This window comes from Dreissena polymorpha, chromosome 4 (genome assembly GCF_020536995.1).
Source record: "Dreissena polymorpha isolate Duluth1 chromosome 4, UMN_Dpol_1.0, whole genome shotgun sequence".
Classification (NCBI taxonomy): domain Eukaryota; kingdom Metazoa; phylum Mollusca; class Bivalvia; order Myida; family Dreissenidae; genus Dreissena; species Dreissena polymorpha.
In genome coordinates, this window is record NC_068358.1 from 576,212 (window position 1) to 591,634 (window position 15,423).

The following is a 15,423-nucleotide window of genomic DNA, read 5'->3' on the forward strand; positions in this document are numbered from 1 at the left end:
CATAGCCATGCATACATGGCAGCATGGCCTGATGTGAATGACTTGCGTGCCATGGAAGGAGCATCCAACTCTTGCAGAACATTGCTTTAATCCCCATACATGCTCATAATTGTTTAATGGTGTTCAAACATTAACAGTTTTTCCCAATTTGTTTCCTATTTAACTAAATTAATAAATGTTAGTGTATGATTATTTTCAATGTCTATTACATTTAATTCAGTTACTGCATAAACCATATGAAGCAAATTTGGCACAACTGAAAAAAAGCAATTATTCTTTCACATACCAAGTAATACTCAATTAATTTTCAGAAGGGCTTTTGTCAAAAAGTGATTTTTTTTATCATATATTATTTGTTTAACTATCAGTATCATTAGCTATGGAAGCTCATTTGACTGCATTGGATGAGTATCGTATTCTTGATATAGCAAACAATTTTCCTCTTCATCATCAATGATATTATAGCAGCTTCAATCATCATATCAGTGCAAGCTCCATATGGAACAAAATGTGTCATGTATGGATTTTTTTTGAATGCAGCATACAGCTGAAATGCAATTCTTCAATATTGATATTTAATTTATTAGTACCAATTATCAATTTAATCATATATGAACTCATGTTTTGGTAATTCAAATTAAAGACTAACAAAATGTTGTTTATTGTCTGTATTTACCCGGTACTTTCAATTATACACACAGTTCTACAATAATAGCTATTTACAACACAACACATTAACAATTGTTTAACAACAATAGTGTACTTTATCCTTACAACCATCACACATTCTTCCTGGTGAGCTGGTATACCAGTACCAAGTACTTACACTTATTCCAGCTGTATCTAAATTAGCCGTGCTCTGTTAAAACGGGTGTACTGCATGTGTGAAAAGTGTCGTCCCAGATAAGCCTGTGCAGTCCGCACAGGCTAATAAGTGACGACACTTTCTGCTTTTGTGATATTTTCTGTTTAAAGAAAGTCTCTTAGCAAAAATCTAGTTTAGGCGGATAGTGTCATCCCTGATTAGCCTGTGCAGACTGCACAGGCTAATCTGGGATGACACTTTACGCACATGCATTAAACCCCTTTTTCACAGAGCATTGCCCAAATATTAAAAGAAACACATCAAGTGGGACTATAAGCACATCTTATGTGTTTATTAAGTAACAAAAATTAGTTTACATTAATAAGTAGAGAAATGTTAAATTGCAATATATTGCCATAAAACATTATGAGTTTTAAATTTTACCATTGTCTGCATGTTCAGTGATGGCTACATATGATCTGATACAAGTATGTGATCATAGATTCCTTTAAAATATTTTAAAGAATATAAACAAAATTAAACAGTACATAATGAAAGTAGGTACACTAGTGTCTAAACAACATTTTAATAACAGTTTGATTTTTATCATGATTGATACAAATAATACTCTCAATATCTGAAACATATTGAATGGAGAACACATTCAAGGGACTTAATTTGCCCACAGTGTGACAATTTCAAACCAATTAAAAAATGATTAATACAACTTTAACATTGTATTCAAAGTGACATTATAACTCGCATTACTAAGAGGAATATGTTAAACATAGATTCAATATTAGGTTTTTGGTTTATCATCAATCAAAATAGACGAAATACATACTCGTGTTAATCAAGTTTGTGGAACACTTTATTTACTTTGGAAAATATCCGTGTTTCTTACATAGTGTTGAACATTCTCTGAATAATGGCCAAGTGGTAACCCATGTTGTGGCAAAAATCTGTGAACAATCTTGGTGCATAATATTTATGGCAAGATACTTCTATAACAACCACTTTGTGAGAGAACATGAATTTAAATGTAAATTGTCTTGAAAATGTATAGCACAATATACATCAATAATATCTCATTCATTTCCAACATACATGTATATAGTAAAGAATTACTTAAGCACGCGGTTTGTTCTCATTCTTGGCAAACAAGACATAATTATGTTTTGGCAATATGATTGTTTCACAAGAATTATAATTCAAAGTAACTATAGGCGGTCTTTTCAAAATCAGACCATAATGTATGCTCTAAATTAGGGACAGTTACTTTTTAATGTGTGACAAGCACACAATTGTATGAAGATGATTGTGGTCTTAATGAATTGCCTGCTTCCCCATGTTTTAAATTCCTATAAACTTGTATTATTATACATGGTTTGTTCATCATTCAATGATAAATTCTTTCACAAGGGAGTAAAAGATATTACAATTACTATTGGAGTTGTCCATCTGCACCCTGCTGTATTCTTTACCTTCCATATTCACCATGCTGCAGGAATTTCTACACATTAGTAAAGTAAATCATATTAGGTAAAATGTCAAAATTACTGGCCAAACATATATCCTAGGAACAATTTTCTGAATAATGTGAAGAGAAGCAAGTGCAGGAAGAACAGAAGGCCAAGCCGAAGAAAAGGGAGAAAAATATTTAACATGTATGCTAACATTTTACTGTATGAGCGGTGCTCTTGGAAAACGGGGCATAATGAATTGTGAAAAGTGTCGTCCTTGAGTAGCCTGTGTACAGGCTTAACTTGGACAAAACTTTCCGCTGGTTCTTTAGAGGAAGTCTCTTCTTAGCAAAATTCAGTTTAGGCGGAAAGTGTTATTCCTAATTGCAGACTACATAGGCTAATAAAGGAGGATACTTTACACACATGCATAAAGCACCATTTTCAAACAGCAAGGTTTTTTATGTTTATGGACAATATGGCATTAACCCATTGCATGCTGGGTAATTTGTCGACAGCTAAAATGTCGTCTGCTGATTTTCTAAAATTAGCCATTTCTTTGATTTTTTTCAAAGAATACTATCAGAATAGCAAACAGTTTGGATCCTGATGAGACGCCATTTTCTGTGGCGTCTCATCTGGATCCAAACTGTTTGCAAAGGCCTTCGAAATTCCGTTCCAGCGCTAAAAGGGTTAATATATTTGCAGCTCTGTTGAATCCTGTGTTTAACAATTAGTGCTCTAGACTCCAAACAAGTTCATGAACTATGGGCTTGTCCCATAAGGTTTGACAGCTGTGTACTTGTCCAAATATTTATATTACTGTATTATAAAGAATTCTGTTAAAAAAACTCAATTGTGTTACAAGTGTGAAGTTTATATTAATGTTCCTTTGTGTAAGTCTTACAGTTTATCTTAATGCTCCCATCATAATTATAATTGAGCCAGTTTCTGGCAGAAGCATGCTTAAGGCATTTGGGTAGTGTCATCCAAGATAAGCCTGTGGAGTATGCACGGGCTTATCAGGGACAACACTTGGCGCTTTTGAAGAATTTTTAATTTAAAGGAAGTCTCTTTAAGAAAAATGTAGTGAAGGCTGAAAGTGTCAACCCAGATCAGCCTGTGGGGACTGCACAGGCTACACTTCACGCATATGCATTAAGACATATTTTCCAAGAGTCCAATTGGAAGTCAAATGAAATTTCAACAGCAGAAACAGAAAGCAGAGGGAAAGACAAGAAAGGAGTAGAAGACAACACAAGAGTATACAGAAAATACAATTTTTTTATTTGTTTGATACACATGAATTTTCAGTTTCTGCCAGAAAGTAAATCCCAGATTCAAAATGTATTCACCTTATGTTCAAAACATGAAACAAAATGTTACAAAAATCTATTGAACTGAGGAAATGATGATGACGCTAATATACCAAACATACAAAGATTATATATAAAATAGTCAAAACAGGCTACCAACATAAAAAACAACATGAAATAAAGATGAAAACAAAAATAAACATGAAAAAAGATGAAAAGAAAAATAAACATGAACAAAAGATGAAAACTAAAATAAACATGAAAATAAGATGGAAAGAAAAATAAACATAAAAAAAGATGAAAAGAAAAATAAACATGAAAAAAAGATGAAAAGAAAAATGAACTGTACATATAAAACAAAAACAAATAATTGCATGAATTATTTCAAAATGTGTTCGTTGAAGAAAATGAATTAAAAGGCTCACTTGCTAGCTCTACAAAAAAACTACACACTACATTGTAAAACAAGAGCACCGCCTTGCGGGTGCAGACCGCTCATCTATTTTCTTTTTAAAGGTGAAGGGACTCTCATTTTCAATCACAAAGGAGGGAGGGGTGGAGTGAAGAGCGGTGCATTGTGTGGGGGTGTGGACATTTATTACATTTTCTTCCAAAAATGCGAAAAAACGGAAAAAAAAAATAGGGGGTGGGGGGGTGGGTGGGGGGGGGGTGGGGGGGGGATTCTTGGGTGCGATGGTTGGACGGTATTTCAAATTTCAAACATAAAATAATAAAAATAAATATTTGTGTTTTTTTAACCGTTTCATAAAAAAAAATGGGGGTGGGGGTGAGGTGGGGGGGTATAGTGAGAGGGTGTGGTGGTAATTTGTGAGATGATCTTAAAAAAAAAAAAAAAAAAAAAATAGGGGGGGGGGGGGGGGGGATTCAGGTGGGGGGAGGGGGGGGGTGGGGGGGGGATTCTTGGGTGCGATGGTTGGACGGTATTTCAAACATAAAATAATCAAAATCAATAGTTTTGTTTTTTAACCGTTTAAAAAAAAAATTGGGGAGGGGGTGGGGTGGGGGGGGTATAGTGTGAGGGTGTGGTGGTCATTTGTGAGATGATCTTAAAAAAAAAAAAAAAAAAAAAAAAAAAAAAAAAAAAAATAGGGGGGGGGGGGGCACGGGCGATGGTTTGGGTGGAGTCTATTGTGGTATGTCAGGTAAGAGTAGTTTTGTCAAAGTATCAATCAAATCTAATCATAAATAAAGAAGTTATGGCAATTTTAGAGAAATTTAATAATTTGACCTTGAGAGTAAAGGTCATTCAAAGGTCAAGGTAAAATTCAACTTGCCAGGTACAGTAACCTCATGATAGCATGAAAGTATTTGAAGTTTGAAAGCAATAGCCTTGATACTTAAGAAGTAAAGTGGATTGAAACACAAAATTTAACCATATATTCAAAGTTACTAAGTCAAAAAAGGGCCATAATTCCGTAAAAATGACATCCAGAGTTATGCAACTTGTCCTTTTACTGTACCCTTATGATAGTTTGCGAGTGTTCCAAGTATGATAGCAATATCTATGATTCTTTAGGGGTAAAGTGGACCAAAACACACAACTTAACCAAATTTTCAAGTATAAAGGGCCCATAATTCCGTCCAAATGCCAGTCAGAGTTACATAACTTTGCCTGCACAGTCCCCTTACGGTAGTTAGTAAGTGTTGCAAGTATGAAAGCAATAGCTTTGATACTTAAGGAATAAAATGGACGTTAACACAAAACTTAACCAAAATTTTCAATTTTCTAAGTATAAAAAGGGCACATAATTCTGTCAAAATGCACGCCAGAGTTATCTAACTTTGCGTGCCCAGTCCCCTCATGATAGTAAGTAAGTGTACCAAGTTTGAATGCAATAGCATTGATACTTTCTGAAAAAAGTGGACCTAAACGCAAAACTTAACCAAAATTTTCAATTTTCTAAGTATAAAAAGGGCACATAATTCAGTCAAAATGCACGCCAGAGTTATCTAACTTTGCCTGCCCAGTCCCCTCATGATAGTAAGTAAGTGTACCAAGTTTGAATGCAATAGCATTGATACTTTCTGAAAAAAGTGGACCTAAACGCAAAACTTAACCGGACGCCGACGCAGACGCCGACGCCGACGCCAAGGTGATGACAATAGCTCATAATTTTTTTTCAAAAAATAGATGAGCTAAAAATGATTGGTTTTCATTACAAAATAGAGAACTCCTGTAATCATAAGTAATATTAATTGTTAAAAGGGTTAACACTATTAAAGAATGTCATTTTAAATAAATGCTATTTACAAACCAAGAAAAAAAGTTTGCTGTTTAAAATTAGTATGCTAAAAGGTATAATGTCACTAAAACCAGTAACGCTTATTGTGTCAATGTCGCTCAAAAACCTTGTGCTAGGAGTAAATGTTGCTCAAAGCTCTAGTGTCAGGTGGGTAAATGCACTAAAAACTCTAGTGCTAGTGTGTAAATGTAAATAAAAACTCAAGTGCTATGTATGTAAATGACACTCGAAACTCTTCAGCTACATATGTAAATGTCACTCATAACTAATGCTAAGTCTGTAAATGTCACTCACAAATCTAGTGCTAAGTGTGTAAATGTCCCTCAAAAAGCTAGTGCTTTGTGTGTAAATGTCCATAAAAACAGTAGTGCTGTGTGTGTAAATTTCACTTAAAATTCTAGTCTTAGGTGTGTAAATGTCACACTAAAATCTAGTGCCATGTGTGTAAATGTCCCTAAAAAATCTAGTGCTATGTGTGTAAATGTCACTAAAAAATCTAGTGCTATGTGTGTAAATGACACTCAAAACAGTAGTGCTGTGTGTGTAAGTTCCACTTTAAATTCTAGTCCTAGGTGTGTAAATATTGCTAAAAAATCTAGTGCCATGTTAGTACGTGTCACTTTAAAATCTAGTGCTAGGTGAGTAAATGTCACTCAAAACTGTAGTGCTAGGTGTGTAAATGCCACTTAAAACTCAATAGCTAGGTGTGTAACTAAAAATCGAATGTTAGAGATGTACATATCACTAAAAAACTCTATTGTTAGGTATGTTAATGTTATGTCAAAAATCTAGCCCTAGGGTTGTAAATGCTTTTTAAAACTTAACTGCTAGGTGCATAGATGTAAAAAGTACAATGCTATGTATGAAATGACATTCAACAAGTTTGATGATGACAAGATTAATTTTGTTTATGTTAGACTAGAGTGTGGAAAACATTTATGTTGAAAAATTAGGATTATTGAAGGGTCATATTCCCGGCCTCTGACCATAGCACGATGTCGGGCCTGAGGTTTTTCTGTACAATACTTGGGAAGACCAGCTTCTTGTCAAGGTCAACCTTCATGCTCCATCTGGTTGTGCTATTGAGAATTGAGGTTTTCTGTGTCTGCTGTCTCTCTGCAGTTTCACCCGGCTTCATAGGTTGATTAGATGTTGTCACTGGGCACTACTGGGTTCCTTTTTCCTTTCTTGTTTAAGCTAGGCAGCCGCCTTTCAGAGGACGTTGTGGTGCTGCCATCTGTATCTTCCTTGTGACAGAGCTGTAGGGCAGCAAGAAAGAACATGTTCTTGAGTGCCGGGACGATCATAAAGTTTGCATTCAGGATCTGGTATGAGTCCCAAACAGCTGAGGTTTGCAGTGGACGGTAGGAGGTCATGGACTGACATATGGAGGAAGGAAAGTCTGACGGAGTCATACTTGCAGATGGCGTACCAGGTCAATTTCCTGTCTAGTATATTACATGTTATCCATGCTCCCTGTGTTACCATTTCTATCGCTCTCTTGTCTCTTGTTTTCTTCTGCCCTCTTGACTTTTGCCTGGATCATGGCTCACTGCTCCCTCTTGTCTGCTCTACTTCACAGAAGTGATTTTGTTTCTCCAATCCCATAATGTTGGACAACAGTCAATCCTACAATGCCTCTTTGCTTGAGGAAATTCTCAGATTGACTGGAATTGGCTCAAGGTTGAAGAAATTGTAGGTTTAACTGTTGTCGGACGTCAGGGGATAGGGAGCTACAAAACCCCTTCTGTAATGCAGATCAGACAAGAAAGAGAGGTGCACCTTGATCCAGGCAGAAGTCAGGAGGGCAGAAGAAATCAAGAGACAAGTTAGAGCGATAGAAATGGTAACACAGGGAGCATGGATAACATGTAATATACTAGACAGAAAATTGACCTGGGACGACATCTGGAAGTACGACTCCATCATACTTTCCTTCCTCCTCAGGTCAGTCCATGACCTCCTACCATCCCCCGCAACCCTCTGCCATTAGAGGCTTATACCAGATCCGGAATGCAAACTTTGTGATTGTCCTGTCACTCTAAAACATGTCCTTTCTTGCTGCCCTGCAGCTCTGTCACAAGGAAGATACAGATAGCATCACGACAACGTCATCAGAGAGGTGGCTAACTGGCTTGAACAAGAAAGGAAATAGGAACGCAGTAGAATCTTGTGACAACATATAATCAACTAAATAAAGCCGGGTGAAACTGCACATAGACAGCAGACACGGATAACCTCAATTCCTAACGGCCCAACCGGATGGAGCATTAAGATTGATCTAGATGAGAACCTGGTCTTCCCAAGTATGATGTTATTACATGAAGAACATTGTGATTGAGATGACTTTACATTAAGAACATAGTGATTGCCATGACATTAATTGAAACACATAGTGATTGCGATGACATTGTTTGAAACACATCGTGATTGGGATGACATTACATGAAACACATAGTGATTGAGATGACATTACATAAACCACATAGTGATTGAGATGACATTACATGAATCACATAGTGATTGCAATGACATTACATGAAACACATAGTGATTGAGATGACATTACATGAAACACATAGTGATTTAGATGACATTACATGAAAAACATAGTGATTTTGATGACATTACATGAAAAACATAGTGATTTAGATGACATTACATGAATCACATAGTGACTGTGATGACATTACATGAAACACATATTGATTGAGATGACATTACACAAAGCACATAGTGATTGAGATGACATTACATAAAGCACATTGATTGAGATGACATTACACAAAGCACATATTGATTGAGATAACATTACACAAAGCACATAGTGATTGAGATGACATTACATGAAGCACATAGTGATTGTGATGACATGACATGAAGCACATAGTAATTGAAATGCCATAACATGAACCACATAGTGATTGAGATGACATTACATGAACCACATAGTGATTTAGATGACATTACATGAACCACATAGTAATTGAGATGACATTACATTAATCACATAGTGATTGTGATGACATTACATGAACCACATAGTGATTGATATGACATTACATGAAACATATAATATTGAGATGACATTACACAAAACACATGGTGATTGAGATGAAATTACATGAAACATATAATGATGACATTATGATGACATACATTTAAATTCACTGTAAGCGAGATGAAATTTAATGAAATACATAGTAACTGAGATGACATCAAATAAAATGCATAGAGATGGCATCACATGGACTATACATATATTCATTGTGTCAAGCTAAATGTAGTTTGAGTGATATTTATAAAAGAATTAATCAAATGAAATTATGCTTGGAAGTGAGCCTTTTTTTCTATAAAATTTGACCAAAATTTCAAAAGGTCTTGCGCCGAACTCCCCAAAATAAAAATTCTGAAAATAATATGTAGTTTTTATGTTAATGTACAAACAAACAAATTATTTTGTTAAGTGAAAAACAAAACAAAAAAAACACAACAACAAACAAACATAATTTAACATAAAAACAAATGATTTTTTTTGGGAATTTACAATTTTAAACTTTTTTTATATTTTTATATTTTTTAACATTTTTTATTTATTTGAATGATTTAATTTCATAACGTATTTTGCTTACAAAATAAAACATTGAAATGAACATATAAAAATTCTTAAAATATTTTCTAATTTTTATGTAAATGCACAAACAAAAATTTATTTAGTTAAGTGAAAACAACAACAAAAACAAATAATTTGAGATTAAAAACAAATGAACAATAACAAGCATAAGTAAAAGATTTTTTGAATTTTTACAATTTTTAAATTTTTTTGTTTTTTATTTTTTTTAAACATTTTTTTTGTATTTCAACTTTATAACGTATTTATCAGGTGTTTTTTTTCTTAAAGAATAATAAATTGAAAAGCATTAATGGTCTCAATTACAAAAAAAAAAGAATCTGGGATTTAATTATATATTTTTTTGAAGTTTTTGGCAGACAGCTTTTTCAGAAATAAGATCTGAAAGGAAGAAAGAGATTTTTAGGAAAGGAAGATAAAAAAGATCACAAATCTAGAAGACCTCAGCATTGAAAGAGAACAGCAGAAGTTTGAAAATAATGATACAACATGAATATTGCTAGGCAAATAATGATGAAATAACTATTTCTAAACATAAAATGAACCAACAACATTAAAATATCAAACTCATAAGTAACAGAACTGGAATGCTTGTAAGAGTATTCTTTAAATATATAAAGTGAAAACAACATAATGTCTATCAGTCTTTATCTGGTTCAATTGATACTTTTAGACCTTTTAGAGGATATTTCTATGATACTTGACTGGTACATAATATATCCAGGAAAACATGGTGGTTGTAATTGCTACCTTTCAAACAAATGAAGATAACATAACCACAAGCAATTAATGGTTAAATAACCACAAGTAAATGTACTTACTTAAAAATAGATGTTGAAAGATGGATGAGTGTTGAGTTGACTAGTGGTTCAGGTACCGGTACATGCCGATACCTACGAGGCTAACAAGACCAGCTCCTACCAGGCCAAGACCTCCTTTCTTCCAGAAACTGGAGACCTGAGAGGCACGGATGCATAAAATGTACCTTGTTCTCATAAAACTGGGCAAAATGCATGTGTGTTAAGTGTCGTCCAAGATAGCCTGTACAGTCAGCACAGGCTTACATGTATCAGGGACAACACTTCGCTTTTATGGTAGTTTTCGTTTAAAAGGAAGTCCCTTCTTAGCGAAAATGCAGCTTATTTGGAAAGCGTTGTCCCTGATTAGCATGTTCAGAGTGCACAGGCTAATCTTGGACGACACTGTAGGCACATGCATTAAGTCAAGTTTTCCCAGAACGTGGCTTATATAAAAGGTCAATAAATGAGGTCAATAAATATTGATATATATAACTTGTTTCATAAGTTAAGTAATGCAGAGAAAATATGAATTCCATTGTTGTATTTAGTTAAGTTGAAATCTTTACACAATTGAAAAACAGTGTTCTACATCATTTTATACATTTTTTATTTGAAATCCATTTATTTATGAGAAAAAAAGCAGTACAGAAAAGAAATGAAGAATTAAAAAGAAAAGTGTACAAAAGAGTTGTTCAAATACGAAGCGTTTGTATACAAGATACCTTGTGTGCTGAGTTGGCTTCTGCACAAGTTAATTCGGATTCACAGAATGTGGTAACATCCTTGTGGCCAATAGCATCCACAACTGTCCCAATGTAAGTCTGATTCAAGAAAACAGCATCCACATCTGTGCCAACAGAATCCATATCTGTGCCAACAGAATCCACATCTATGCCAACAGCATCCACATCTGTGTCAACAGAATCCACATCTGTGCTGACAGAATCCACATCTGTGCCAACATCATCAAGGTCAGAGGTTTGAGAGTCCTGGTCAGAACCAACAGCATTCTGCTCAGATTCCAGTTCCTGCAAAGCAGTGCTGCCATTACCTAGGACTTTTCCTTTTCTTTTAGGTTTTTTGGATCCTTTTATTTCAGGTTTATTGTGGGGTTTCTTAATTCCAGTTGAGATGGAGATAACTGGTGCTCCACTCATTGTCTCAGGCTTTAGTTGATACAGCCTGCATTTTTCTTTTAGATACTTAAGATACTCTTCAGCAAATAGGGCCTGCAGTTCAAAGTAAGCCTCATCAGTAGACGTTGGCTGGTTTGCCAAGGTCTTTGTGACGATGTTCATGCCCCTGCTTTGCTGGTAGAGTAGAGCATAATCATCTGGTGGGATGATGTAGGTGTGATCATCCATTTTTACCATATGGCAGCCATCTTCAGTAAAGTATCCAGCATTTGGGGTTCTTTCCTTGAAAGTGTTGCTTCCATTTGGCCCAGCAAATGTTTTAGGAACATTTGTTTTGTCAGTTGTTGTGGTGCAGTTTGCAGTTTTCTTTGGGGGTGAATCTTTGTCAACTGTAGTGGTAAACTCATCAGTTTTCTTTTGGGGTGGATCTTTGTCAGCTGTATTGGTGCAGTCTACAGTTGTCTTTGGGGGCCGATCTTTGTCAGCTGCAGTGGTGCAGTCTACAGATTTCTTTGGGGGTGGATCTTTGTCAACTGTAGTGGTAAACTCCACAGTTTTCTTTGGTGGTGAATCTTTGTCAGCTGTAGTGGTGCAGTCTACAGTTTTCTTTGGGGGTGGATCTTTGTCAGCTGTAGTGGTTAACTCCACAGTTTTCTTTTGGAGTGGATCTTTGTCAGCTGTTGTTTTCCACTCCACAGTTTTCTTTTGGAGTGGATATTTGTAAGCTGATGTGGTGCATTCCACAGTTTTCTTTGGGCGTGGATCTTTGTCAGCTGTAGTGGTGCAGTCTACAGTTTTCTTTGGGGGTGGATCTTTGTCAGCTGTTGTTTCTCCTTCCACAGTTTTCTTTCGGAGTGGATATTTGTAAGCTGATATGGTGCATTCCACAGTTTTCTTTGGGAGTGGATATTTGTCAGCTGTAGTGGTGCGCTCCACAGTTTTCTTTGGGGGTGAATCTTTGTCAGCTGTAGTGCTGCAGCCCACAATTTTCCTTGGAAGTGGATCTTTGTAAGCTGTTGATTTCCACTCCACAATTTTTTTAGGGGGTGGATCTATGCCATCTGTTGTTTTGCAGTCCAAAGATAGTTTTTGAAGTGGATCTTTGTCGGTCATGGCTGTTGTGCGATCCAAAGTTTCCTTTGTAAGTGGATCTTTGTCAGACGCGGCTGTTGTCGTGCAGACCACAGTTTCATTTGGCAGTGGATCCTTGTAAGCAGTGGCTGTTGTTGTGCAGTCCTCAGTTTCCTTTGGCAGAGGATGTTTGTCATCAGTGGCTGTTGTTGTGCAGTCCACAATTTCCTTTGGAAGTAGATCTTTGTTAGCCGTGGCTGTTATTGTGCAGTCTACAGTTGCCTTTGGCAGAGGATCTTTGTCAGCAGTGGCTGTTGTTGTGCAGTCCACAGTTTCCTTTGGCAGTGGATCTTTGTCAGCAGTAGCTGTTGTGGTGCAGTCCACTTTTTCCTTTGGAAGTGAATCTTTCTCAGCCGTGGCCGTTGTTGTGCAGTCCACAGTTACCTTTGGAAGTGGATCTTTGTCAGCAGTAGCTGTTGTGGTGCAGTCCACAGTTGCCTTTGGCAGAGGATCTTTGCCAGCAGTGGCTGTTGTGGTGCAGTCCACAGTTACCTTTGGAAGTGGATCTTTGTCAGCAGTGGCCGTTGTGGTGCAGTCCACACTTTCCTTTGGAAGTGGATCTTTGTCAGCCGTGGCCGTTGTTGTGCAGTCCACAGTTACCTTTGGAAGTGGATCTTTGTCTGCAGTGGCTGTTGTGGTGCAGTCAACAGTTTCCTTTGGCAGTGGATCTTTGTCACCAGTAGCTGTTGTGCAGTCCACAGTTTCCTCTGGTAGAAGATCTCTGTCAGCATTGGCTGTTATTTTACCCTCCACAGTGTTCTCTTGCAATGGATCTTTGTCAGCAGTGGCTGTTGCTGTGTAGTCCACATTTTCCTTCGGGAGTGGATCTTTGTCAGCAGTGGCTGTTGTATAGTCAACAGTTAACTTTGGGAGTGGATCTTTGTAAGCAGTGGCTGTTGTGAAGTCCACAGTTTCCTTTGGCAGTGGATCTTTGTAAGCAGTAGCTGTTGTTGTGAAGTCCACAGTTTCCTTTGGCAGTGGATCTTTGTAAGCAATGGCTGTTATTGTGCAGTCCACAGTTTCCTTTGGGAGTGGATCTTTGTCAGCCATGGCTGTTGTGGTGCAGTCCACAGTTTCCTTTGGCAGTGGATCTTTGTAAGCAGTGGCTGGTGTGGAGCAGTTCACAGTTTTCTTTAAAGCTTGTTTGCTGATAGCAGCTTCTGATTCTTGCTTCATTTCATTGGCAACATTTCCAATGAAAGGGTTTCCACTTGCACTTTCTGGAAACTGCCCCTGGTCAATTGCATCAGAGATCTTGCCAAAGATTTCATCCTTGATCTCATCTCTAAGCTTTGGATCCTCTGCATGGCTAGCATCAAGAGCAGCGCCAATCACGCCCTTGAGCAATTCCATGCCTAAGGGGGTGTTTCTCATGGCTCCCAGTTGTTGCAAGAACTGCTCCATTGATTCTCCAGAGGATTCATCGGCAGGAAGGAAGGGCACATTTGGGTAAGATCCTGAACATTGACCTGCTTTGGACATTGCTTCGAGATTGGCATAGAATTGATCGATGTCCTCTGAGGCTTGGTCAGTGTTTGCTTCAGCCATTGATGGTTTTGCAGAATAGTGTGCATTCTGAGACTGTGGAGGGGAAAGGTGTGAGAAGGAAGTAGATAGAAAGATGAAGGAAGAAAAATGTGATATAAAGAAAGAAAAGAAAAGCAAGATAATAAAAACTAGAAATGAAAGGAAATAAAAGCAGAAAAAAATCATAAATCAAGGAATGGGTGTATAATAATTGTATATGTGACAACATTCTTGTGCAGACAACAGCTCAACCTTAAACCAGCAGCATATACACTGTAACTCAAATATAATGCGAGCGACGGGGTCCAAGTCACAAGACAGCACTATACACGGATTTGCATTATACAAGTAAGTTCTGAGCATTCATAAATTATTGCAAGGTTGTATTGTCATTCGCCAATACATGCATATAAACCCAACCAAATCAATAACTGTATACATACCGCTTTTATAATGTGCATATATATCTGATTATCCTATATAATTACTAGATCTACATTAATTAAAAAAAAAATTCTTACCATTTATGTTTGGAAAAAATAGAGATCACAAATGAGTATTTTAAGAAAATTAACACCATACTTTCTTTACATACACAATTTTATTTTGGCAATTCATGACACATGGGTGGTGTTTGCAAATGTATGTAAAATACTTAACCTTTAAGTTAATATTCATGGCATTATTAATATTTAAGAGAATTACCAGTTGACATTTACTTTATACTTGTCTGTGGTTTATAGGGTAATATCAGGGAAAAATCATTAAATATAAAGAAAATTTGCTGGTTGTTTGTAAATTATTGATTCTTATTCCCTTGACCTCATAAAAAGAATATTTTCAATCAAGTCTTTTAATGTATATTGTCCAATCCCTATCTCCTACTAACAGGTTGGCAAAACTACGCTAAAAAATTCTTTGAAACTCGAACAATGAACTCACAGAGCTTGGTTCAGGTGTCTCTTTCTGTAGCTCATTGACAGGTGGTGGATTGGAGCCCCAGAACATCTTAGAGTACATCTTCTGTTGGTTCTCCTTGGTCTTCTGGCTCACCTTGGACAGCCGCGCACACTCATTGTGCAGCCACTGTGCATCAAGGGACTGATTACCACACACATGCATATGGATAGAGTAGATGATGGATTATGAAGTGACAGGAATAGGATTTGAGTGGAATAAAAACACAAAAGTGTTGTAGGTGAAGATGCAGTCAAATCATGTAAAAGTAAGGAGCATTTAAAAGTAAGAAAACATAAATCATGAATTACAAGTTTGAAAAAATTATAACCATAAATAAAAAAGTTGGAAAAATCGCACAAAATATGCAAATGTATGTAACGAATATAGATA

At 36.4% G+C, this 15,423-nt stretch overlaps 1 protein-coding gene across 6 annotated transcripts in view; it reads right to left on the reverse strand.

The window, feature by feature from the left end:
• LOC127879882 (uncharacterized) overlaps positions 1–15,002 on the reverse strand; it is a 232,349-nt gene extending 217,347 nt beyond the window's left edge. For 2 of the 6 annotated variants that reach the window (XM_052426957.1, XM_052426958.1), the window contains exons 1-2: positions 11,002–15,002; positions 10,301–10,436 (exon numbers count right to left, since the gene is read on the reverse strand). In XM_052426957.1, coding sequence (XP_052282917.1) covers positions 10,341–10,436; positions 11,002–14,259 — 3,354 coding nt within the window. In that variant the 5' untranslated portion in view covers positions 14,260–15,002 and the 3' untranslated portion in view covers positions 10,301–10,340. Of the gene's footprint in view, positions 1–655; positions 2,319–9,707; positions 9,861–10,300; positions 10,437–11,001 lie in introns of those variants that run through there. The other 4 variants (XM_052426959.1, XM_052426955.1, XM_052426954.1 and 1 more) reach the window with 4 other exon arrangements.
• Between the last annotated feature and the right edge of the window lie 421 nt (positions 15,003–15,423).